General features: G+C 42.0%; 1 protein-coding gene across 5 annotated transcripts in view; it reads right to left on the bottom strand.

Moving 5' to 3' along the window:
* Window positions 1–26899, bottom strand: part of MARCHF8 (membrane associated ring-CH-type finger 8) — a 123546-nt gene that overhangs the window by 7738 nt on the left and 88909 nt on the right. For 4 of the 5 annotated variants that reach the window (XM_010340616.3, XM_010340615.3, XM_039478041.2 and 1 more), the window contains exons 3-5: window positions 22072–22122; window positions 3542–3624; window positions 513–693 (exon numbers count right to left, since the gene is read on the bottom strand). In XM_010340616.3, the coding sequence (XP_010338918.1) occupies window positions 513–693; window positions 3542–3624; window positions 22072–22122 (315 nt within the window). Of the gene's footprint in view, window positions 1–512; window positions 694–2452; window positions 3299–3541; window positions 3625–22071; window positions 22123–26899 lie in introns of all 5 variants that reach the window. The other variant, XM_074382103.1, reaches the window with a different exon arrangement.

Raw genomic sequence — 26899 nt, forward strand, 5'->3', positions numbered from 1 at the left:
CTGAAGACAGCTGCACATCACGCAACGTCCGTGCTTCCTTTCCTTTCCCCATCCACCTACTCACACTCCTATCCACCAAAGCCTTATCGTAGGTTTATACAGATAAATTTACTGTGTGCTACACAGTGCTGGGTGCTGGGGAGAGATACTGATCTTCAACAGACAGTCCTAATCAAAGCAGCAGGATGTCAACAGTTAATATGTATAAAGTTAGGTGCTAAGATACATCACAAACAGTCTGTGGTCAAAGGCCAGATGACTGACACTGACAAGCAAGCAGTCTTAGTTTGAAGGGAAAAGAAGATTATGAATGGTTTCCTGAGGGGAGGGAGTTGGAAATCAGCACCAGAAACAACAATCTCTACAATGCAAACGTAAACACCAGCCCCAGCTTTTTAAGGTAATGAATGCAGGCAAGCTATGATCCCATGATCTGTGACACCAGCTCTCCGGGAGTCACTGGTTTCAGGAAGGGTGAAACACTTGTGGGAACATCCCTTCCTCCCACGTACTTTTCTCAGTGGCTTCAGCTTGGTCTCCATGACAAACTCGTACTTGCAGAGCTCGCAGCAGCGCGTGTCGGAGCTCTTGATCCACTGCTGCAGGCAGGCCTGGTGCACGAAGTGGAGGCTTCCTGTGCAGCGGCAGGGGGTGATGAGGGGGCTCTCGTCGTCTCCTTCACAGTGGCAGATCCTACGGTGGAAAGAAAACCCGTCATTCCAAGGAGAGCCCCACGACAGGGAAGCTGACGCTTCAGTGGAAGGTCAATTCCCCCAAAGAAAACTTTCAGAAACGAACATGACAGAAGTGACTACGGGCACAAAAACATACAAACACAAATGAAAACAATCACTACAAACTAAAAGTTTCTAGCTTACCGCACCAACATGGAAAGTCTGGAGGGCATTTGGCAACAAAAAGGAAAAAATGACGTAAGAAATGACAGAGTGGTCATTTTTTGGTAAGACATGAAACTTCCTTCCTTGAAAGGTGAATTTAAAGCAACATGGAATCGTTTTCCAGAACATAAGATGGTAAAATAATTAGACGGAAAATTTCTATATAAAACAAAACCAGCATTCCAACTTTCAAAAATACCACAGTGACTTTAAATGATGACATCTGCTTTTTAGATATAATCACTGACTTTACCTTCATACCCCACCACTACACATTTCTGTTATCCCTCAGGAAGTAAAGACCACAGTACCTCTCCTAGACCTAAAAAACTCACCATTACAAGATGCTGCAATTTCATTTCTTTTTCTTGGGACCACTAACAGCAGTAAGTGAGAATTAATTTGAAAGCACTCATTATTTCCAAGGAAGTATGCAGCAAGATATAGCTATTGGCCTGAAGGAACTTAACAGGCTTTTAAGAAACAGAGGGGTCTTTTCCAGCAGCTAGAGAACAGGCTGGGGCACCTGTCCTGGAAGGAGCCAGGGTCTCAGGCTATTTGTTTTAGTGAGGGGGGTCTCTGATACAACTTTTGGAAATGGCAACAAGGAGGAAGGCACAAGAGTCGTAAGAAGTGAATTCTGGAGGCCAGACAAGGATACTGCATAAGGGAAGATAAAGGTGGGAAACAGAGTTAGGGCGGGACAAAGGAAGGAAGGAAGGACGGACGGACGGACGGACAGAAGGAAGGAAGGAAGGAAGGAAGGAAGGAAGGAAGGAAGGAAGGAAGGAAGGAAGGGGCTACTGGAAGGAAGGAGCTACTGGAGAACAGCCAGTCCCCACACACCTTTTAGGGGTAGGTGGGGAGCAAGGGTTAAAAAAGAGGCTGGGAAATGCAACAATGCTTAAAATCTGGACCATCAGGCTGGAGAGCTGGAGCTACTAATTTCTTTCTTCCAGTTTCTTTATGTAAAGTCTACTTATTTTTAGTTGAGAAGAGTCAGCTTGGCCTTTAATATGTGTAGCTTCTTCCTTTTTTTTTTCGTTCGCAAGAGAGTTTCACTCTTGTCACCCAGGCTGAAGTGCAATGGTGCAATCTCGGCTCACTACAACCTCCGCTCTCTGGGTTCAAGCAATTCTCCTGCCTCAGCCTCCCAAGTAGTGGGGACTACAGGCGCCCACTACCATGCCCAGCTAATTTCTGTATTTTTAGTAGAGACGGGGTTTCGCCATGTTGGCCAGGCTGGTTTTGAACTCCTGATCTCAGGTGATCCACCCGCCTCAGCCTCCCAAAGTGCTGGGATTACAGGTGTGAGCCACCACGCCCGGCCAGCTTCTTCCTCTTATCATTTGTGAAACTATCTTGGGACCCATGTCATAAAAATTAAGTTTTTCAAATGATATTGATACTCTACTCTTCTGGAGAAAATGATTAACCCATAACTGGTTATAACTTCCTATTACTTCATTTTCCTGAAACTTCACATATTAAAGCAAGGTGAGGCTCCTGATGTGAGCAGAGATGGCTAGAACGGCACTTCCTGGCAAACCAACCTGCAGGCATCCCCTGATGTGGACACGGGAGATATGGGGGCTAATTTTTCAGAGAGGGGAGAAGGACAATCCAGGTCGCTGTCCTTTTCCATGGAGCAGAGGGGAGCCCGCAGAACCCTACTCTTCAATTTTGCAGATGTGCTGTCCTCAAAGACGTCGTCATCTCCCATGTCGTCAGAGCAGAAGCCCGTGCTCCCTGCCAGCCCACTGGAAGATTTGGCAGTGTGCAGGCGAGCGGTGCAGCTCTCCAGCTCGTGGAACCTGTGCAGGCTGCTGGCGCTCGAGCCATGAGAGAGTGAGAACAGGTACCGGAGCAGTCGCCGGCTTCGGGATGTGGCCTCGCCATCTGCCTTCTCTTCCAGCAGCTGGCCAGGCCTGCCCCGCTTGCCAGCTTCCACCTCTGAGGCAGCTGAGTGACTGGCAGAAGGGCATGAAATACAAGAATGTTTGGAATTGCCAAGAGGTTTGTAGTTCAGGGTTCTTTTTTCTTTACGATGGTACCTGCTGGTTCTGAGGCACGAATCTTGAGGAAATATTAATTTTCCTTCAGAACAAGTTCTTTCCATATAAGCAAAACTTTCCGAAGAATCCTGAGCCTTCTCACCCACATCACTGAGGGATCTTGAGAACTTTAGTGTTCTTCCGGGTTTGGTATTGTTAGCAGGCCTCAAGGCCTGGACCCATTCTGAACCAAAGGAATTTCTCTTTGACGCCTGTAATGTGTCCTTACAGATAACTGTCACAGTGAGCCCTTGTGTCAGAGAATTCTGGCAGTGAGGAGCTTTCAAGACAACAGCAGACTGCACGGAACTGTGGTGACAACACTCAGAAAACACTGCACTGGAACTGCATGCAGAACAGTGGGATAAAAGCACAGAAAGTAAAAACAATTTTAAAAGAGAATAGACATCATAGGGAAGAAATGAAATTTGCATGGGCAACTTAGTGCGCAAACCACACAAAAAACTGGGTGAACTGTTTAGACCAAAGGCAGACTGAATAAGCAAATGGAAATTCAAGAACCCGCAGACACTAATGCTTATTTCTGGTTGCACATTGATCACAGCAGCATCTGAAGCAGAGTGTTACCTGCAGATGTCCTGGCTGGACGGCGTGATAGAAGTGCGAGAGAAGGTGGACACCGGAGCTGATGCTGACGTAGGACTCCCAGCCTGCAATGACAGACCTCTGGTCACTGTTCAGAAAGAGCCAAGTCTCTTTGTGCACTGTCTCCTGGACAGTGTCGGGCAAAAACCCTAGAAATATCTGCTATTTCCCGCTGTTCAACAAGTAACATGTATTAGGTCCCTCTAAGCCTAGGCAAAACAAATCAAATAGCACTATTTTTTTTCTTATCTGTGGATAAAAGTATAACCAAGAAATGTCTGAGGTTACAGAACACCACTACTAATCTCCCGCAGGTTCAGGGGCCGTTTATTTTCTAAGCATCTAAATTGAATTCGTTCATATATAAGTGAAGAAACCAAGTACTACAAGATATCATGCAAATGTCAAAGAAATATGAGGCTCCAGGCCTGCCAGCACAGGGTTCCCCAGCACTCTCATCTAGTTCCCAAGATCCCCCAAGGCTGGCAGATTTAAGAGCTCTCTCTTACCTCACAACCTCATGCACAGTGCCAGATGCCCCTGTGCTCCACAGAACCTCACTGCCCTGCCACAGCTCTTCACACAAAAGGGAGACCAGACCACCTGACCACAGGGGCCACCAGGGATTGAGGAGGAACACAGAATACTCCCAATAGGTCTAATCTTGGAACTGTAAATTAAGAAAAATAATCAAGAAAATTTAGATTTGAAACAAAGTACAGCGAGAGGTCACAGGATAGAAGAGAGCCTCTAAGGTGGTGAATGGTTAAAGTTAGAGAAAAAAATCTAGGAAAGACAGGAAGCACCTCAGTGAGGAGAGAAATGGAGAGAGAAATAGGGACGGTACCCGCTGAGCTGAAGATACAGCACCACCACTAGAGGGCCCCAGACACCCACGCCAGCCTCAGATTCCCCAGGCTCCACAGCCCCCAGACCCATGAGTATTCATAAGCATTCTTCCCTTCTTAAGACGGTGAGCTTCAATGAGAATCTGCTCCATGCAACCCCAACAGCCCCAAGAAAACAGTGCCACATGTTTGTTATCACTGTTAAGGCCGTATCACCACCCACCTTCTGCAGGCCCACCTGCATGGCCCTTGGCCCTAACTCCTTGATACAAGGGAGCTCCACCCTGGCCTGCAACTCCCCAGCTGAGGCCTAGTCCCAATTTTTCTAAGTGCCATCCCCAAGGGTGCATTCCCATCCTGGAACTCTACCCATGGGACCCCTGACATTGGTCAGTCACGAGAACAGATATGGTCATTGCCCAGAAACTCTTCCTCTCCCTCCCTCTCACAGCAAATGCAGCAGCCTGGAGAAAGCCAGGATGGCACTCAAATTAAGGTGCCCATCGCATGGTTGCTCCCACTTCCAGCGCAGAGATTAAACACCACTTTAATCCAAGTCCATCTAAAGAAACGAGATCCAAGAAGCTCCTCATCAGCATGCTGCACATGTATGCTGAGATCACGCCGCACCAATCCATGAGCATATCTTCAAATTCACCAAAGAATCTACATTTATTTTCTAACTGAACGTGCATATGGGCATGGGGTATATGGTCTTTAAAAGCATTAGAAGTCAAAGTTCTTAAGAATCTAAAGTTTACTTGGAGACATGAAAATAGCATCCTTGAAATAACCCTCCCATCACTACCTTTTGTCAATATTCTTCCTAAAACAATGTGGGAAACATCTTAGGATGCCTGTGGACACTATGCTGTGACATCCTTGTATCCTCTAGGTCTGACTGCATGAGCCATTGTCCTCTTTCTCCAACTGCATTAAATACTGTCTTCTTTCTCCAGCATCGTCCTCTCGGGGCACCTATCACTGGCTCCCCCTGCCCCAGAGACGAGCACTCAAGGCCTTTTGTTGTCATGGGCTTTACTGTTTATACCACAGGGAAGCAGGTTGAGGGGGACCCATGCTAAGGTCCCCAAACTCCTACAATCCCCCTGTTCTCTGACATTTGGTCCTTACACTATTCTAGGACTGAAAGCCTTCCTGAACTTATTGCTGTCTTCTGTTACTTCTGAGGATGACCAGCTCTGTTCAACACACAAAGGCAAGGCTGAATTGTGTCATGAAGACTACAGCCTGATCATGGTGTATTACAGAAAAGTGAGCGTCTTTATCACCTGTTCCCAGGTAGACTTTGAGGAAGGAATATCCAGCAATAGTCACATGCCTGCCCCTCACTGCTATAAGGTCACCTCTTCTTCCTCTGTGTTGCTGGGTCAAACATAGTCCCTGGAACTGAAGTATGGAAGGAAGCCCCTGCCATCCAAGTGATGGCAGCAGAAGAAAGTACCTAGTCACCATCCTCCCTTTTATCTTAGTTAGAGCATAGTCCTCTTGGAACCTCGTGTACATTCCTGTACTGTGAAGAAAAGGCAAACCCTGTGGGAGGAGGTGGTATCTTATCTGGAAAATGGTGCCCAATCAGGGTCAGTGTCCTAGGGGGAGGTAGGTTCCTGATGGGAAAACTAAAGTTCTGAACTCCAGTACTGAACTACAAGTAATTCATGTCAAAAAAAGGTACTCTGGGACGGGCACGGTGGCTCACGCCTGTAATCCCAGCACTTCTGGGAGGCTGAGGCAGGTGGATCATGAGGTCAGGAGATTGAGACCATCCTGGTTAACATGGTGAACCCCGTCTCTACTAAAAATATATGTATTTTTAAATTAGCCAGGTGTGGTGGCATGCACCTACAGTCCCAGTTACCTGGGAGGCTGAAGCAGAATTGCTTGAACCTACGAAGTGGAGGTTGCAGTAAGCCGAGATCATGCCACTGCACTCCAGCCTGGGTGAGAGTGAAACTCCATCTCAAAAATAAAGGGTACTCTAAGGTAATGATTCCATCTTTGCCTGCCCATGAGGAGGAGGAGCAAGACCTGAAGGAAAGAGGGTAGAGCCTTGTAACAGAACAGAGCCTGGATTGAGGAAGCAGCCATACCAGGTGCACACACACCAGGACATGTGTTCACTTCCCTGTGTGGTTCCCCGTGTGTGTGCACTTGCAGCAGACGTCAAGGCCAGCATGACAGTGACAGTGGACCCAAGAAGGAAGGGAATTCTTGCAGGGCTGGGGAGATTCTGCCCTGCTCAATTTTACTTAGGAAATAGGAAATAGCCTCGGCAGCCTCTGTCTACATTCCTGCTCTCATTTCACATTTCACCCTTTCCAATCTTATGAAAACATTACAGGATACTTTCAGCAGGTATGTCTAATCCTCATCAAGCCTCTTAATGACAGAGAAAGGCTCTCTCTTCTGATTAGATCATAAAATTTCAAGAAAAATTTAAAAATCTACTTATTGTTATTTTACATAAATATAAACTTCAACAAATGCCAACTCCTCCAATAAAAGCAAGAAAACCAGTAAGATTTGTGGATTCATCACAGCTCCCAGAAGAGTCTCCTTCTGTCACTAAAGAACAGCAAACATTTCAAAGGTTAGGACAAATCTATAGGCAGAATGGTCACCAGAAACAATTTTAAAGAGCTTTATTTGTTGCTGGTATAGATAGAGCTGAGAGAAATCCATCAATCAACAAAGATCTAAAAGACTGGCCTGATCAACAACAAAATAAAGCTGACAGTTTCAAATATGGTTCCATGGTCAGATTCTGGAAGCCACTGTAGTCAAAGGCCAGCAATCCCCTCTTAGGAGCTCTGTAGGATGGGACCTCAACTAGATGGGACAGGACTAGCCATCCTGCTGTTTCTGAAAGCAGCAGACAGTGTGGCACACGGGAGCTGGGGCAGTACTAGCCTCAGTGATCCGTAACACACAAAACTCCAGAAAACACCTACACTCTACTCTCCATTAGATCAGACCACACACGACTCAACAGTTACTAATAGAAGTACAAATGTTCACCATGCAAAAATACAAATGTCTCAAGAAAACTCAGGCCCTCTGCTCCTGAAGTTCTTTGTGCATTGTCAAATGACAGACTTTCCAGTCATGAAAAGGAATATAAAGCAATCTCACTACAAAAATATTCTCGTAAAAATTCCCTCTTCTTAAGAAGTTGTTAATTAATTATGCCAAAACAAACCTCTGGATTTCTATCCAAGCCTAAATACCAGTTTATTTCTTAGAAATGACAAAACTTTTTGACAATTTGTTTTGTTACATTCAAGTCTCTCAGTGGCTGGCTTTCTTATCAAATTCACTGTTTTAAATGATTTTAACAAGACTTCCAAAGAACATATGGGGAAAAAGCCTTTCTATACATCCTTGGCAGAAACTGGCATTCCCCTTCTCTCAGTTCCCTCTTACAGTGCCTGCTATCACTGGAGCAGCTATGGCAGTGTGCTTACCCAGCTGACGTCACACACCTCCTCACTGCAGGACACCAGCATGCCTTCCTTGGCCTCTGGTACCTTCTGCCAGGTTACTCCTCTATTACCCATGCCCCTCCTTTTCTATGCATCCCCCTGACTGGGCCTTCTTTTCACTTACCAGCAAAGCTACTTTTAAACATTTAGGTCACAGGCCCCTAACAAAAGCAAACTTGCCCATCTGATTTATCTTCAAAGGGAGAGGACCACAGGAATGGTCTGTTTGGGTGAGCTTGTTTTTAGGCAAGGAGGAACCTGAAGAGAGGCTAGATAAGGATGGTTACGAGACGAGAAGAGCTCGTTTTTACAACTGACCTCAAATTACAGTACAGCCAATCAAAGACTTAATAGAAACAATAGGAAAAGATGCACAGACAGCTCTCAAAACATAAACATGAAAAGATACTTCACTTCTCTCACAATGAGAAATGCAAATTAAAACTAAAATGAGATACCCTCATCAGCCAAGAAAATTAATCAAGTAATATGTGTTGGCAGAAGCGTGGAGAAGCAGTATAAGCAATTGCTTATATATTGCTGGTGGGAGCAAATGGTGAACTTCCCTAGGATGTCAAAAGGCACATATATGTTGTCTCGGCAATTCTTTTAGGAATTCATCCCCACACACCTGTGGGAAGAGGTTTGCACACTGCAGTGTTTGTGACAGTAAAGGGCTGGAATCATCCTAAATGCCCATCAGCTCAACTGAGGCAACACTGTTCCATCTACAGAAAGAAGTATCAACGGTCATTAAAAAGATGGGGAAAGCTCTCATTATGTCCAGTAATGAACACGCAAAGTTAAACAAGTGGAGAGAGGCATCACTGCCATTTGTGCTGGTGCTGCATAGACTACCTAGGAGGGAGACCAGGAAACCTCGATGGAGGGACCTGGACTTGTCACAGAGACCTGCAAAACCATAATGCCACTTTGAACTGAGTACTATTTCCCAAACAGAAATTCATTTTTAAAATAATATGTGATTGATGATTTTAAAAAGTAAAACAAAACTGCAAAAACACAACCAACTGCAATGACCTTCCAACTCTGGGATGACAGGTAAAGAAATCAATGTAGTGGGTGATGACCTATGATTTTTAAAATGCAATAAAATAGAATATGTCAAAGTGCATTTGACATAAAAAGGATAAAGTCTTTTGGGGTAATTTTGTCTCTCAGATGTGTATTTAAGTGAACTGGGTTTCAATATAAAAGCTTCTTACTATGGATTATGGTCAAAGTCACTTAAAGTCACTGCCTGACTGTATTTCTACAAAGAAAATACAAAATAACAAAAGAAATAGGGCCGGCCATGGTGGCACATGCCTGAAATCCCAGTACTTTGGGAGGCTGAAGTGGGCTGATCATGAGTTAAGGAGTTCGAGACCAGTCCGGCCAACATAGTGAAACCCCATCTCTACTAAAAATTCAAAAACTTAGCCGGGTGTGGTGGTGTGCGCCTATGATCCCAGCTACTCAGGAGGCTGAAGGTAGGAAAATCATGTGAACCCCGGAGGTGGAGGTTGCAGTGAGCCGAGATCATGCCATTGCACTCCAGCCCAGGTGACAGTGTGAGACTCAGTCTCAAAGAAACAAAAACAAAAACAAAAACAAAAGAAATAAAAGAAGAAGGTGGCTAAATTAAGAGATCATGTTGGCTGTTGGCCCAGAGGCTCTAGAAGTGAATGGCTCTGACAGCTCTCTCCAAAGAAGGTTTTCCTCTACATGGAAAGCATTTGCCACCCATATGAGATGTCTTTTGCTATGCAAACAAATCACCAGAAACTTAGTGGCTTAAAACTACTCAAATATAATCACTTCATAGTTCCCATGGACTAGGAGTCTACGCGCGCAATCTGGGATTCTCTGCTGGTCAGTCTCCTTCCTTCCTGGAGGCCTCAGGAGGAACGCGTTTACACGTTCTCTCAGGTTGTTGGCAGAACACAACTTCTTGCAGCTTCAGGACTGAGGGGCAGGCCACATGCATCTGCAGTCACATGACCCTTCCCATCTTCAAAGCCCACTCGTGCTATCAATCTCTCTGACTTCCCCTTCTGCCACCAGTCAGAGAACATTCTCTGCTTTTTAAGCACTCACGGGATTCCACTGGGCCCGTATCTATAACCCTAAATCAGGCGTCCCCAAACTTTTTACACATGGGTCCAGTTCACTGTCCCTCAGACTGTTGGAGGGCCGCCACATACTATGCTCCTCTCACTGACCACCAATGAAAGAGGTGCCCCTTCCTGAAGTGTGGCGGGGGGCGGGGGGGGGATAAATGGCCTCAGGGGGCCACAGTTTGGGGACGCTTGCCCTAAATAATCTCCCTTAAAGGTCAACTGTGCTACACAACACAACATAATCATAGGAGTTATAATAGCAATGCATTCACAGGTTCTAGGCAATTGCAGAGACATTTTGGGGGGCATTTTCAAAATCATGCTCACCAAATCACTTCTTTGTGTTTCCTGCTCATGAGGTTGCTAGCGGTTATTGCCCTCCCACTTCCAAACTAAGAGATAGGAATCTGCTCGTAATTGCCAACTCTGCAGGCCTGACTTCATACGACAGAGCCAAATAAAGTTTTCTCACTTGGTGTTTATATACTGTGATGTGCACACTGAGATTACGTCTTACCAAACTTTCTGCTTAGCACAGAACTACTCTGTCAAACCAATGCTTCATTATGAGAAAGTCTGCTTTCAATAAATAAATACCCAGTTGTGTTGAACTTCAAAATGAGCCACAATTAAAGGAAAAGAGGCCATTCTGTGGCTTTTCTGAGGCTTGCTCTGATAAATACATGTTGACTCTTATGCAGGGCTGTGCCAAGAACAAGCTTTCACAAAGGCAATTAATTAAAACTAGCTATTAAAAAATTAAGTATATACAATACAGGATTCACAGAGGAGCATGTACAATAAAAACTACTGAATGCTAAAATGATTTCCATTATAAATGACTCTTATTAGCATTGCTTAGCAAGTAGTATTAACATGGAATTCTTTTCTATAGTGGCCTTTTAAAGGGAGTTAGAACTACTTGAGTAGCAATAAATCCCCAGAACAATGAGGGGCATATATTACAGCACTGGTAGAGGGGACAGAAGGCCACAGCTGAAGAGACTTTTTCAGGGCCGTCTTCCTCCATGCTGCAGTTGGGGATCTTGCAAACATAATCTGTTTTCAATAAATTACATTGAAGACAATGATTTCTGGGCAAAGGTGGCTTCATAGTCCCAGAAACTACAGATGTCACCGCATAAAGGTCCAATATCACCAGAAATAACACGGTGAAAAGGGCTGTGTTTGTGAGTTATTTATCACTCAAAAGGACCCTTTAATACTGTTGATTTCCTTTAAATATTAAACTTTTCAAATATAGTCAAAATACATTTCATTGCCCAGAGGCAATAAAAGAGTTCCTTTGAGAGAATTTTGGGGCAGTGGCCAAAGCACTGGCTTTTGACTCCAAAATCTTCCCTCTGTGTTCTGGGGCCAGTCCACCAAGCACAATACCAAGCAGGAATTTAACCATTTAAAAAATGAGGTAAGCAATCTACAGGGCTGCTACCAGAATCAAATAAAGGCAGGGGAGATGGAGAAATGCAGCACATACCACTCCAGGCTCACCTCCTGTGTGGAGCAAGACTTCCGTGTGACTACCACTCTTGAGTCTTGATGACCTCGAGAATAAACCTGCAGGTCTCATGTCTGCTACAAAACGCCTCATTCCAACCAAGGTGACCACCGTCCACCCACCTGAGAAGAAAACAATTTCTGCTCAGGCTACTCATCTGGCCAGCCCTGGCCCAAGATGTACAGAGCTCTAAGGGCAAACCCTGAGCCCTGGAGCACACTACTGATGAAAACATGGTGGGCAGGAAAAATGACCTTCACTTCCTCTCGGCCTGGGCCCTCTGCTCTGCCCAGCAGCCAGTGGCCTTTCCCATCCCTCCTCCTCCTCCCAGGAACACTCCCACATCCCAACCCAGCATGACTGGCCTCTCTTCAGGTTTCTCTTCAGAAAGGGCTTTTCACCCCTTTTATCATATCCTTGTACCCTGTTCATTTCTTTTGTTGCACCTATAAAGGTTTATGAGAAGATGTTTTTGGGATATGTTAACTTAGAAGCTTTTGCTGAGTGGCCTGGTACACAGTAGGTATTTAAATAATATTTGCTGAATGAACTAAACAGCTACCCTCTGGGGAGACTATGCCTCTACAACAGAGATTCTCAAACATGTTGGCCAAAGGACCTCCTTACACTCTTAAAAATTACTTAGGCCCCCCACAAAGAGCTTTTGTTTACACAGATTCCATCTCTCCATCTTTGCTTTATTAGAACATCTTAAAACACAGGAACAAATTCCACCAGCTAAGGAAGATGCTACCTTGCATGTTGTTTAGCTTCTGTATGCTCATGGGAGAGTAAGAGTGAAAAATGCAAATAATCTTAGTATTATTGGGAAATTGTTTTAAGCCTGCCCACCTTCCACCTTCAGGAAACTGAACCAAACTTCATCCAAAAACTAAACTGTAACCAGTCAGAAGAAAAAAATACTGCAAAGACAGTCGGTTAAACTTTGCAAAAGAGCTGAACAGAAACACTGCCTTGGTGCTCTGTCAGGACTCAAGCAAGGCTCAGTGGTGCTGGGGCCATCTGATCCCCTGCAACCCCTCCAATTCATTCCCTTGTCTGTGTCACTTAGGAATAAGTATCCTGTTTTGGGACAGCTGTTTTCTTCAGTATAAAGAAAGCACATTCTACCACAAAGTCTGGGTAATCTCAGTGTGTCACTGGTCAACTCTGGATTCAGGAACAGAAAGAAGCAAACCCTGGTCTGGACAACTACATCCAGGTCTGCCCTTGCATAGTAAAAGTGGGTCAGCAAGAATTCCTTGTAAGGCATGTCCATCTGACATGTGACATTCTGCTGTATCTCATCCCTGTCTAATGGCAACAATAACCAGAAAATATTCAGGAGGCCTATGAGGGTCAGTGCTGAAATTCATTGAGATGTGCTTGCCAAGCAACACAGCAATCATTTTAAGTGCTCATTAAACATGTCCAGTCTGATTCTACCCAGGAATATTTGATTAACAGGAGATACATATCACAGTCTGCAGGGTACTACCCTTGGGCAACTGCCAGAGTCTACAGAGCCAGGCTGGCTAGGGGGCTGTAGGAGAGGTACCCATGCTATGGGCTTCCACTGCCTTCTCCCTGCGGTAAGTGCTGCCAATCATGAACTTGCTCAAGAAATTGTGTCACCTGGACCAAGTTCGATTCCCAGGGTTGAATGAGAAGGCTTCCCTGGGGGTAAAATAACATCGTGTCTATGTACTGCCCTTTTTGCACCACAGTCCTCCCCTGAGAGGCATCAAGAGAGGCTCCAGAAAGTCCAGCCCCTATGATTAGCCTGGCCTAGGCCAATTCCTGGTATTAAAGAAATTCTAGCTACACAGAGTGGGTTCAAGCCTCGTCAGGGAATTTCAGTCTGCCTCTAAAGGATTTTAGGCCAAAGTACTCACATGAACAGCCACAGACAAAATAATCTTGTGGTTACAGGCACCTGCAATGGGGTGCCATGAGAGCCATCACGTCTAGCCACTGAAGATGACTTTCAGTGTCCCCCTAAAGTACTGGACTTCACAAGCAGGTGACAAATTATTATATTTGAGACAAAGTCTCGCTCATAGCAAAACCTATAGGACACAGCAAAAGCAGTGTTAACAGAGAAGTCCATAGCAACAAACACCTACATCAAAAAAGTGGAAAGATTTCAAACAAAGAATCTAAGGATGCATCTCAAGGATCTAGAAATCCAACAAAAAAACCAAACCCAAAATTAGCAAAAGGAAAGAAATAATAAAGATTAAAGGAGAACTAAACTAAATACAGGCTAATAAAATAATACAAAAGGAGCAATGAAAAAAATTGATTTTCTGAAAAGTGAAAATTGACAGATCACTAGCTAGACTAATCAAGAAAAAAAGAGAGAAAACTTAAATAAAATTCTAAATGAAAAAGGATCCATTACAAATGATACCACAGAAATATAAAATATTATCAGAGACTAATACAAACAACTATATGCTATCAAACTGGAAAACCTAGAGGAAATGGATAAACACATAACCTATCATGAGTGAATCAGGAAGAAACAGAAAACCTGGACAGACCAATAAAAAGTAATGAGATTTAAAGAGTAATAAAAATATCTTAACAAAGCAAAGTCCAGAATTGGATGGCTTCACTGCCAAATTCTACCAAGCTTTCCAAGAACAACAATTCTTCTCAAACTATTCCAAAAAATTGAAGAAGACAGAATTCTCCTTAACTCATTCTACTAGACCAGCATTATGCTGATACCAAAACCTGACAAGGGCACAACAAAAAATAAAAGTACAGGCCAATATCCCTAATAGGCATAGATGCAAAAATCCTTAACAAAATACTAGGAAAGCAAATCCAATTGCACATCCAAAAGACAGTACACCACGATCATCTCAAGGATGCAAGGGTCTTTCAACATATGCAAATCAATAAATGTGATACATCACATAAACAGAATGTAGGATAAAACCATATGATTATCTCATTAGAAGCAGAAGAAGCATTTGGTAAAATTCAACATTCCTTCATGATAGAAACGCTCCACAAACTAGGCAAAGAAATACCACGATATTAATAAAGGCCATATATGACAAACCCACAGCTAATATAAATCTGAATGGGGGAAAGGTAAAAGAAAGCTGTCCCTCTAAGAACTGGTACAAGACAAGAATGTCCACTGATACGGTTTGGCTGTGTCCTCACCCAAATCTCATCTTGAATTGTGGCTTCCATAATTCCCACATTTTTGGGAGGAATTCAGTGGGGGATAATTGAATCATAGGCACAGTTTCCCCCATACTGTTCTCGTGAATAAGTTTCATGAGATCTGATGGTTTTATAAGGAAAATGCTTTTCATTTGGTTTTCTCATTTCTCCCTTGTCTGATGCCATGTAAGACATGGCTTTTGCCTTCTGCCATGATTGTAAGGCCTCCCCAGCCACACAGAACTGAGTGTATTAAATCTCTTTTTCTTTAAAAATTACCCAGTCTTGGGTATGTATTTATAAGCAGCATGAAAACAGACGATTACACCCACTTTCACCACTCCTGTTTAACATAGTACTGGAAGTCCTCGTTAGAGTAATCAGCCAACAGAGAGAAATAAAAGGCATTCAAACTGGAAAACAGTAAGTCAATTTGTCCCTTTTTGCAGATGATATGATTTTATACCTAGAAAAATCTAAAGGCTCCAATAAATCTGATAAATTCAGAAAAGTTATAGAATACAAAAATCAACATACCAAAATTGGTAGTGTTTCTATATACCAATAATGAACTAGCTGAGAAAGAAATAAAAAAGGCAATCCCTTTTTAAATAGCAATGAAAAATAAAATACCTAGAAATAAATTTAATCAAAGAGGTGAAAGACCTTGCAAGGTAAACTACTGATGAAAGAAGCTGAAGAGGACACGGACAAATTGAAAGATATCCCATGTTCACGGATATGAAGAATGTCATTAAAATGACTAAAATGCCCAAAGCAATCTATAGATTTAATGCAATTGCTAACAAAATGTCAATGTCATTTTACAAAGAAATAGAAAAAACAATCCTAAAACCATATGGAACCAAAAAAGAGCACAAATAACGAAAATAATCCTAATAAAAAAGAACAAAGCTGAAGGTTTCACACTACCTGACTTTATATTACAAGGCTATAAAAACCAAAATAAGCAAGGTATTGTTACAAAAACAGATACAGGCCAGGAGCAGTGGCTCACACCTGTAATCCCAGCACTTTGGGAGGCCAAAGAAGGTGGATCACCTGAGATCAGAAGTTCAAGACCAGCCTGGTCAACAGGTGAAACCCCATCTCTACTAAAAATACAAAAATTAGCCGAGACTGGTGGTATGCACATATAATCATAGCTAATCAGGAGGCTGAGGCATGAGAATTGCTTGAGCCCAGGAGGCAGAGGTTGCAGTGAGCCGAGATAGTGCCACTGCACTCTGGCCTGGGCAACAGAGTGAGATTCTGTCTCAAAAAACAAACAACAACAAAAACAACAACAACAAACTGGATATACAGAACAGTGGACAAGAATCAACAACACAGAAATAAACCCACGTATTTACTGCCAATTGGTTTTCAACAAAAGCACCAACCCAACATGCATTAGGGAAAGGACACCCTCTCAAGAAATGGTGCTGGGAAAATTAGAGATCCTTACACAGAAAAATGAAATGAAACTGAAGCCCTCTCTCTCATCACATACAAAAATCAACTCAAGATGGATTAAACACTCAAATATAAGACCTGAAACTCTAAATCTGTTAGAAGAAAACACAGGGACTGCAATTTAGGACAATGGTCTAGGCAATGATTTTGTGGCTAAGCCCTCAAAAGCATAGCAACAAAACCAAAAATAGACAAACAGGACTATGTTAAACTGAAAAGCTTTTGTGCAACACATGAAACAATCAGCAAAATAAAGATACAACCTCTTGAATGGGAGAAAATATGTGCAAACAACCCATTGAACAAGGGGCTAATAGACACACTATGTAAGAAACTCAAAAACATTAAAAACACGAACAATCCCATTAAAAAGTGGGCAAAGGACATGAGTAGACATTTCTCAAAAAAAAAAAAAAAAAAAAAAAAAAAAAAAAAAAGCCGGGCGCAATGGCTCAAGCCTGTAATCCCAGCACTTTGGGAGGCCGAGGTGGGTGGATCACGAGGTCAAGAGATAGAGACCATCCTGGTCAACATGGTGAAACCCCGTCTCTACTAAAAATACAAAAAATTAGCTGGGCATGGTGGCGCGTGCCTGTAATCCCAGCTACTCAGGTGGCTGAGGCAGGAGAATTGACTGAACCCAGGAGGCAGAGGTTGCGGTGAGCCGAGATCGCACCATTGCACTCCAGTCTGGGTAACAAGAATGAAACTCTGTCTCAAAAAAAAAAAAAAAAAAGACATATAAATGCCCAACAATTGTATGAAAAACTAATCAGCAGAGAATAATAGACGTTGGTGAGGACGCCGACAAAATGAAACTCTTATACATTGTTGGTGGGAACGTAAAAAAGTACAGCCAGTATAAAAATAGTAGGGGAATTTCTTACAAAACTAAAAATAGAACTACTATATAATCCAGCAATCTCACTACAGAGTATTTCCCCAGAGGAAAATAAACCAGTATTATCAAAGAGATATCTGTACTCCAACTATTTACTGTAGCACTATTCACAATAGGGAATCAGCCTAAGTGTCCATCAATGGACAAATGAGTAAAGAATTGGTGACACATATATACAATGAAATACCATTCAGTCATACAAAAAGAATGAAATCATGTCATTTGCAGCAACATGGATGGAGGTCATTATGTTAAGTGAAATAAGCCGGACACAGAAAGACAAATATTACATGTTCTCACTTACATGTGGGAGCTAAAAAAATTGGATTTCACGGAGGTAGAAAGTAGAATTACAGCTACCAGAGGCTGGGGAGGGTGTGTGTGGAGGGAAAAGGAGGATAAAAAAAGGTTGGTTAATGGGTACAAAAATACAGTTAGATAGTCATAATAAATTCTAATGTTTAATAACTGAGTAGGGTGACTACAGCTAGCAATATATGATACACTTCAAAATAACTAGAAGAGAAGATTTAAAATGTTCCCGACACAGACATGATAAATATTCACAGTGAGGGATAGTCTATGCATGTAACAAAATATCAGAGGTACCCCATAAATACATACAAATAAACTGAAAAAAGAAAACCAAAAAAAAACCAAACCAAATCAAATGTGATTTCAGATACTACACAATGATATAAAACTTTGAGTTAGTTCTTTAGAAAATGATTAAACAAACAGCAGCAAGGGAAGTACACGTGGTGAGGAGTGAGTGTGGATGGGAGATGTGGGGAACATCCTCCAGGATGGCTCAGCTTGCCCACATGGTCAAGGACCCTGTGGTGAGGCAAAGGTCTGGGCAGGATGCATGGGAGTTTCATGGGGGCTGCATTCCAGTGCCCGTCTTTGTATAAGCGTGTCACCTATGGGACTCAAACTACCTCAGACTTCTCCAGAGATTCAGCCAATTAAACAGATTTTGTTTCCCATTCTGCTGCTTCTAAAAATATAAGATTCTCTACACACTGCTATCATTACAAACTGTGAAAGGCACTATAAAGAAAAAGAATACAAAACCCAAATGGGTGATATAAATTTTACATTAAGGGGAGGGTGTCAAGAGTAAATGCCTCTAAAGTAGCCAAGAAATGATGAAGAAATGAGTTAGGAATTTTAGCCATTCATGCAAAAAAGGGGTAAGACTGGGAGAGGCCTTTTAGACAGAACAGCACATGCGAATGTGAGCAGGTAGGAATTTGGCTTGAGAATAGTCAAGGTAGTTACCATACCCTAGGATCATCATGACCAAGGGGACATTGTACAGGATCAGGCTCCAAGTGGCCAGGGCCAGGTCACCTTAGATTTGACAGCTCAAGGTAGTATAATCAGAAACACTGAAGAATTGAAAAGAGAAGCATCAGGATTCTATTTACTGGCTGCTGGGTGCTAGATGGTTTAGGACAAATTCTTGAGAAGCTACTGCAGAAGTTTAGGAGGCCTGGGCCTGGGAAGTGGCTAGGATGATGAAGAGAACAATGGGCTGGGTATCAACTGCCTAAGGAAACACCATGCAAACATTCACTCAACATGTACTGACAACTTCCAAGGCTCCATTCCATCACTGGCTCTGCAGATTAAAGGATAAACAAAGCATGGTTCTACACTCAATGGAGGTTACATGTGGGGTGAAGTTTCAACGGAAAAACTTCATGAAAACTCAGGCAGCAATAAGTGTGATCTTGAAAAATAAAAGGAAAAGATGACTTTGGACCTCTCAGGATGTTAGTTGGAGGAGAAAAATTTCATGAAATCCTGCCCTTGTAACAGAGACTCAACAAATGATATCCATTAACATTATTCTATCAATACAAAATAAGTAATGAGTAAAGACTTTGCCATTGCAATTGCTTAAATATTCCCATATGCTTCTTTAAAAACATCCCATCCAACATACCTGCTTCCTTCTTTGAAAATGGAGTCTGGTTTTTAAAGTCATATACTTCCAATACACACTGAAATACTCTGTAACAAAATCTAGATGAAATACTAGGTGGCAGGATTCAAGTTTTATTTTTACCTCTTTTCAACCTCTAAGTTTATGCTAGCAAGAGGTAAACTGCAGAAGCATAAAGCAGAATGCAGTGACTGGCTAATATGCTGACTCTAGCTGGGGGCTAACAGCAGACAAAAACTCCTTACAAAGACAATGGGGATTTCAGGTAGCATAAAACACATCCATGTTGTGGCCTTCATTAATCTCAAGAGTATGTCTGCTATACTGAAGATACGATTTTACAGGTCATGACCTAAAACTTGTTTGAAGCAGCAGGTTCATTTAATAAATACTCCAATAAAAAACTGCCTTCTCAAAAACAGTTATCTTCCCCAGGGGGCCCTACTCCCCCAGTCCCAATGAACTGGCTCATGCCTAACCATCTTACATAGCATACTTACTATCTAAGTTACAAAGGGGTACACATATGCAACAAAATTTCATGTTGACAGGTTCACCAGGAAGTTCTGTGAGTAATCAGATGTTCTAAAGGCTCACTTCACTCAGATTCTCTCCAGTGACCCTACTAAGTATCCCAGAACTCACTGCAAACAGTTGTGTCCAGTCACAAAGAGCACACAATAAAAATATGTGCAAGAAGAAAAAAACAGAAACTATATGATTCTCCATTGTTCAGCAATAAATAATAAAGACACAATTAAATGAACTGCCCTGGCCGAATCAACCAAAGATCACCAGGATTCAACAAAGTTTTTGACAAGAGTCAGGTTTGTTGGCTCTTTACTATAATGCATGAGCCGCCCCATGGTTCCATGCAAACATTAATCCCAAAACTCAGAACAACCCTGAAGGTGGTATTATTACCCTACTTTTACTGATAAGCAAATTAAAGCTGTGAGAAGTGTCCTTGTTCAAAATCACATGGCTAGTAAACCATTAACTCCAAAATCCTTACAAAGCAACTCAAAATACCCACAACCGAAGCCAAGACCATATCCTTTCCTCTAGACATTTTGAGCTGGTGGTTTGCAAACAAGTTTTTAAACTATAGGAAGAAGTTTCCTTTAAATAAAATATGACTGAAATTCATGAACGAACAGGTACATATTTTTTTTTTTTTTTTTTTTTTGAGACGGAGTTTCGCTCTTGTTACCCAGGCTGGAGTGCAATGGCGCGATCTCGGCTCACCGCAACCTCCGCCTCCTGGGTTCAGGCAATTCTCCTGCCTCAGCCTCCTGAGTAGCTGGGATTACAGGCACACGCCACCATGCCCAGCTAATGTTTTGTATTTTTAGTAGAGACGGGGTTTCACCATGTTGACCGGGATGGTCTCGATCTCTTGACCTCGTGATCCACCCGCTCGGCCTCCCAAAGTGCTGGGATTACAGGCTTGAGCCACCGCGCCCGGCTACAGGTACATATTTAAGGCATAGGATGATGTCTTCCTTCAGAACAGCCCTTGGCTACTAGCTACTAAGGGGAGGCAACGTGTGATACTGAGTGTTTTTTAAAACATTTAATTCAACTTAAGCAAACAGGCCATCTGCAGCTGCACCTTGTCACTTTCCTCCATGCTTAGACACTGATCAGCTCCTTTGAAAGGTGGTAGGGCAAAACTGGACGGTAATGGTTTACCACTGCAGTTTTAGCACTGTAGGATTCCTGGCTGAAGGGACAGCAAAAGAAAAGAAATGGAGGTTGGATGAGAAAAAATATTTTGTGAAAAGCATTCATATTTTTAATGCAAAATTAAGTAGAATAATATAATTAGATTAAAAATATGCCTAAGAACAGACAAATTAATGTCTTATGAAGGTTTGCTAGCATTTACTTTTAGTTTCAAAAAAATAAGGTGACCTGAATGAAAACATATGCTGAGTTAGCATATTAAAATGGCATATAATGTAACTGTTTATTTCAGAGTATCTAGGAGGCCTGAGACAGCAGACGGGTTTTGTCACTTGTTCAAATCCTCCCAACTGGATCTGTGTCATGTTTGGCCATATACCAAAAACACAGGGAAAAGATCTACCCTTGCAAAGACTTTTCATGGGCATAACTGTATGGCCAAGGGGTTGGTCAGAGTCAACGTCTAGGCCGAGAGAGAAGCACTGCCTGGGAGCAAACTCACTGCATCAGATACACTCTCCTGGTTCCTAGGTCATACCCTAGCAGCCAGTGTGCTCCTGGTAGACTGAAGTGACCACACTACAGGTGAGCAGATGCCACTGGATGGCTGATTCACTTCCCAGGTCTTCCTTTTCCTAGCTGCCTTCCAGCTAGAGGTGGCCTGTGATCCAGTTCTGGCCAGGGAGATGTAAGCAGATTTCAGGCAGCCAGCTGGAGCTTCTGGGAAAGCTTTTGCCTTCCTGCTGAAAATGGTGACTCTCAGCTAAGAGACCCTTAATCCCTGATCATTCCTCTAATTCCCGCGAAGGCCGCAACCACAGTGCCTGAGATCCAGCTCTCATTGTGAGACCACATGCAAGTAGGAGGTAGCACGGACAGGAAAGAGCCTGCCTTGGTCCCTGGCAACATCTGTGAGCAACTCAGCTCTAGACCACCTACCTCCAGATACCTTGTCATCTGAACCATATAAATCCATAATTATTTAAGTCACCATAGTCAGCTTTTTGTTACTTTCAGTTCAATACATTCCTAATTGTGGCAAGAGACTCTCTTGTGCTTAAGATTTCTTCTGCCTTAAAGTATACAGTTTTTTGGAAAAAATGAAGTTTTCTCCTAGAAATCACTTCCCTCAACACACACTCAAAATCGCCCTTCTAGAAAAATGTAACTGCCACACACCTCTTCTGGTCCCAGAACGGATTACAGAAGTGTATCAAGAACTTTAATGTCTATTCAGAAAAAGAGTATAAACACATGTAAGGCATAAGAACACAAAAGCCTCAAGGTAATAACATTTTTCATTGGTGCTCTACCTTAGAAATGTTGCTTGAATGACTCATGGAATGTCCCAAAATCTTCTCATTCTGCAAGAAAATCAAACAGGTTTTAAGTATGAATCTTTGATTAAAATACACAAAGAACAAATAATTGATCATAACAACCCTACTGACAAATTATTTCCTGAACTAGAATTTCTAAGCACAACGTGCTATATACTAGATGTATGTATCCAGTCAGAGAGTATTGGAGATTTGGGCAAATGAATAAAACAACAGTCCCTGTCCTTAAGGATTTAACTTTTTATTTAAATTAAAATACTTAATTTTTTATTATCAGGAAAAAAAGAAGAGTTTGGAATTCACTGTCAAAATAAGATGGTAATAAGTGTATTAAGTCACATTTCAGTGGAAGTCCAGATGGTGATAAGTGTCTTAGGACACATTTCAAGTGGAGATGCTACATGCTCAGTTGTATGTGACACAGTCCACATTACGAGGAGCCACTTCGAAAAAGCAAAGAAAAGTGGACAGCTGACCAGCCCTGGGGTGTCTGGCTAACAAAGGGCTGAATATTCAACAGGGATATCACACAGCTCACATCTCCTTCAAGCCAGTTTCTCCTCCTGGAGCAGGGAAATCTGGGAGCCAAGCCAGTTGCCTTCCTCTGGTGCCCCTCCACCTTCAGTCACATACTCTTGTATCAAATTCTTGCTCCTTAATGCCTCTTAATCACAACTCATTTTCATTTTTATTGTCAATGCTTTAGTTTAAATTCTCATTTCTCAACTAGAATTCTTGAAGAGTAAGGTCCCACCTGGCCTTTTTGCCTTTATGTTGACCTCCCTGACACACAACTGTTACGGGTTAAACTGTATATTCTCCTCCCTTCTGTGAAAATTTAGTTGTTAATGTCCTAAACTACCTGTTCCTCAGAATATAACTATTTGGAATAGGGTCTTTAGAGATGTAATTAAATTTACATGAGGTCATTAGGGTAAACTCTAATGCAATAGTGGTGTCCTTGTACGAGATCACGACACAGACACACACAGATGAAAGACAATGTGAACACAGAGGGAGAAGACAGCCATCTAGAAGCCAAGGAGAAACCAACCTTGCTGCCACCCTGATCTTGGACTTCCAAACTCCAGACTATGAGCAAATAAATTTCTGTTGTTTAAGCCATAAACTTTATGTTTATGTGTACATGTGTATGGCACTTTGTTATGGCAACCCTACCAAACAATTACAATCATCTTCCATGCTATGACTTTATTTAAAAAAAAAAAAAAAAGTGAACATTCCAAACATAAATCTGATTTTTTAAAAATAAAGTCATTTTCCTGGATCCACTTATTCTTGCTCTAAACCCAAATGAGTAAGAAAGAAAGAAAAATTATATACATACATACATACATACATACATACATATATATATATCCTAATGAAGAGATAATCTTACTTGTATCTCCTTGCTCTGTCGCCCAGGCTGGAGTGCAGTGGCATAATCATGGCTCATCACAGCCTTGACCTCTTTGGCTCAAGTGACACTCCTGTCCCAGCCTCCAGAGGAGCTGGGACTACAGACACATGTCAACATGTCCAACTAAATATTTTTTGTGGCGAGAGGGCTCACTGTCACCCAGGCTGGAGTGCAGTGGCACAATCATGACTCACTGCACCCTTAACCTCTTGGGCTCAAGTGATTCTTCCGCCTCAGCCTCCTGAGTAGCAGGACTACAGGCATGTGCCACCACGTCTGACTAAGCATTTTTTGTAGAGACAGGGTCTTGCTATGCTGCCCGGGCTGGTCTTGAACTCCTAGCCTCAAGTAATTCTCCCATCTGAGTTTCTCAAAGGAATGGAATTACAGGTATGAGTCACTATACTTGACTGTTTCTTCATCTTAAGACAGTCAATTAGTAAATTTTAAAGTATGCTCAAAGTGTTGGGAGAATGTCACCAAAGAATGTTTCTAAAAGACCAAGTTTAACTAGCAATTTCATTCAATCATGTTATTCACACATTCATTCACTGGGAATGGAAGTCCTCTGTCCAGAACAAGTAATCTATAACCATCTGAGTTTTATTCATTAGTCAGGAATGTTATTTATGGGTTAAACACATAAGATTATCTCATACTGTTGTAAGTTCCGATTTTAAGGCCAAACTACTGGTGACTTACTACTAAATTTTAGTAGAGTCTACTAAATTAAAACAAAGATATCACAGGCCTTGGATTATCTGTATAGAAAGCCAATTATGATCACTGCCACATAATTACTATCTCACAAGGAATGGCTAGTTTGATACCATCTAGAAATCTACAGAGAAGTTCACAAGTACTAAGAGAAGCAATAAATCATATCCTCAGATCTTTTTGACATTAATTAGTCCACAGAGAATGGATATTGGAAGAGGGAGACCTACCTGCTAAACTAATGTTACAAACCCAAATTGAGAGCTAAAGTTGTTCCTTACCCTTTAATAAATAAATTTGACAATGCAAGCTTTCATTTTCTTTTCTTATTAAAACAATTCATATTTTACATTGATAAAACCAAACAAATAACAAGCCCCAGAAAACACAAGTGTTTTAAAGCCTGAAACCACCAATATTTACGGTTGCTTCTCCACTATCTGGTAGGACCTTAACAATTTACTTCTAGCAGACCATCTTTTATTTTCCCCCAATAAACAATGCTATTTAAATGACCATTTATTTGGACTTAACAGAAAAAATATAAAGTTCAGGACAACAACAGAGATATTTTCCAGAAAGCAAATCCCAGGACCCATTCAAATCAGGCATTTTTTCCACACTTATTTACTATGCAACTATTATGTGGAAACAACTGTTGTCAAGCACAGAATATGGACAAAAATCCAACTCCTAACCATGTGCCAATGATAATATAGAGAACCTCTTATTTGAAATGCTTCGGACCAGAAGTGTTTCATATTTCTGAGTTCTTTGGACTTTGGAATATTTGCATTATACTTGTTGGTCAAGTATCCCAAATCTGAGAATTCAAAATTTGAAAGGTGACGATGAGCATTTCCTTTGAGTGTCATGCCGGCATTCTAAAGTTCCAGATTTTGAAGCCCTGGATTTCAGGTTTTTGGATTAGGGACACTCAACATCTATTACCATTGAACTGCTCTGAAACACTGTTTTGGTGAGAAATTTACAAACTAGGGAAAAGCTTAAGAATGACATTTTTAAAAAAGCATATAAATAAAGTATATCAAGGTGGAAGGGTGACACCACTCTGTCCTATAGTCAGAATGCTACCTTGGTTCTGAATGAGAAAGTTTGCCAAGCATCAACGTAAAGAGAACTGGAATTAGGCATACCAAAGAGAAAAAAGTTCCAGTTCAAGCCCAAACTAAGCTTCAATGCCCAAGTAATAAAAACCTTGGCAAATTATTTACAGCTCTTCAACACTTTCAGTCGCTGCTAACTGGGTACCACCATCTTGTGATCCCAGGAGAGATGGAAGCCTCACTGCATCTTTCCTTCCTTTCTCAGAGAAGGTACTAAGAGATGTCGCATACTTTCCTGGCTTTCATCTCCCCATCTCTCTGGTTGGCTCTTTTCATCTGCATTAAACACGAGAGCTTCTCAGAACACAGCTTCATGCCTTCTTTTCATTTGTTTTCTCCTTTAGCCAGTGTTTCTCCAACTCTGGGCACTTAATCATTTAGGGATCTTGCTAAAATGTAGATAGTGGTTTCTTAGCTCTAGAGTGGATTGAGAATGCTGCATTTCCAATAAGCTCCCAGGTGACTCCCATGCTGCTGTCCCCAGACCACAGTTTGAGGTGTAAGTTTTCATTTCAAATCCTGAACCAGAAAAATCAATAAAGGCTGTAAGTTTTGTTTGTTGTTTGAACACAAGGTTTTGTCATGTTGCCCAGGCTGGAGGGTAGTAGCTATTCACAGGTACCATCATATTGTACTACAGTCTCTAATTGCTGGGCTCAAGTGATCCTCCCACTTCAGCCTCCCAAACAGCTGAGATGACAGGCATACTACTGTTATGACTCCTTTTTTAAAAAGCAAATAATGACAATTTTAAAAGTAAATTTCTATGTAAAAGATGGCTGTGAGCCCACAATTGAGTTAATAAAAATAAATCAATCAGAAACACACTGATACAGACTGGGAAAGACTGAGTCTCAGGATATGATTCAACGAAGTTTTCTTAATGTAAGAAGTTACCAGATCACAAAGGTAAAGAGAAGTTCTGCTGTAGAATAAGGGACATTGTACAATTTAATCAGTACTGTCAATGATGTTTTGCAAGTCCACATGTAGCTCCAACAGAATGTACCTTGGGGGTAGAGCCAAGGCATACAACTCACAAAGACCAAACACGCCCTGGAAAGTAGAAGCCAAAAATTATCAAGAAGACAATGAGGTGAGAGGCCTAAGCAAGTTTTTGAGATTCTATATAAAACAGTCAAACAACAGGACTTCATCATGTGAGGTTTTCCTGTAACTCTGACCAGGACCAGTCATTAAAAAAAAAAAACAAACAGGCCAGGCACAGTGGCTCAAGCCTGTAATCCCAGCACTTTGGGAGGCCGAGGCGGGTGGATCACGAGGTCAAGAGGTCGAGACCATCCTGGTCAACATGGTGAAACCCCGTCTCTACTAAAAATACAAAAAATTAGCTGGGCATGGTGGTGCATGCTTGTAATCCCAGCTACTTAGGAGGCTGAGGCAGGAGAATTGTATGAACCCAGGAGGCAGAGGTTGCGGTGAGCCGAGATTGCGCCATTGGACTCCAGCCTCGGTAACAAGAGCGAAACTCCGTCTCAAACAAACAAAATATGTGGGCAATGAACACTGCTAA

This window comes from Saimiri boliviensis, chromosome 12, assembly GCF_048565385.1.
Source record: "Saimiri boliviensis isolate mSaiBol1 chromosome 12, mSaiBol1.pri, whole genome shotgun sequence".
Lineage (NCBI taxonomy): Eukaryota > Metazoa > Chordata > Mammalia > Primates > Cebidae > Saimiri > Saimiri boliviensis.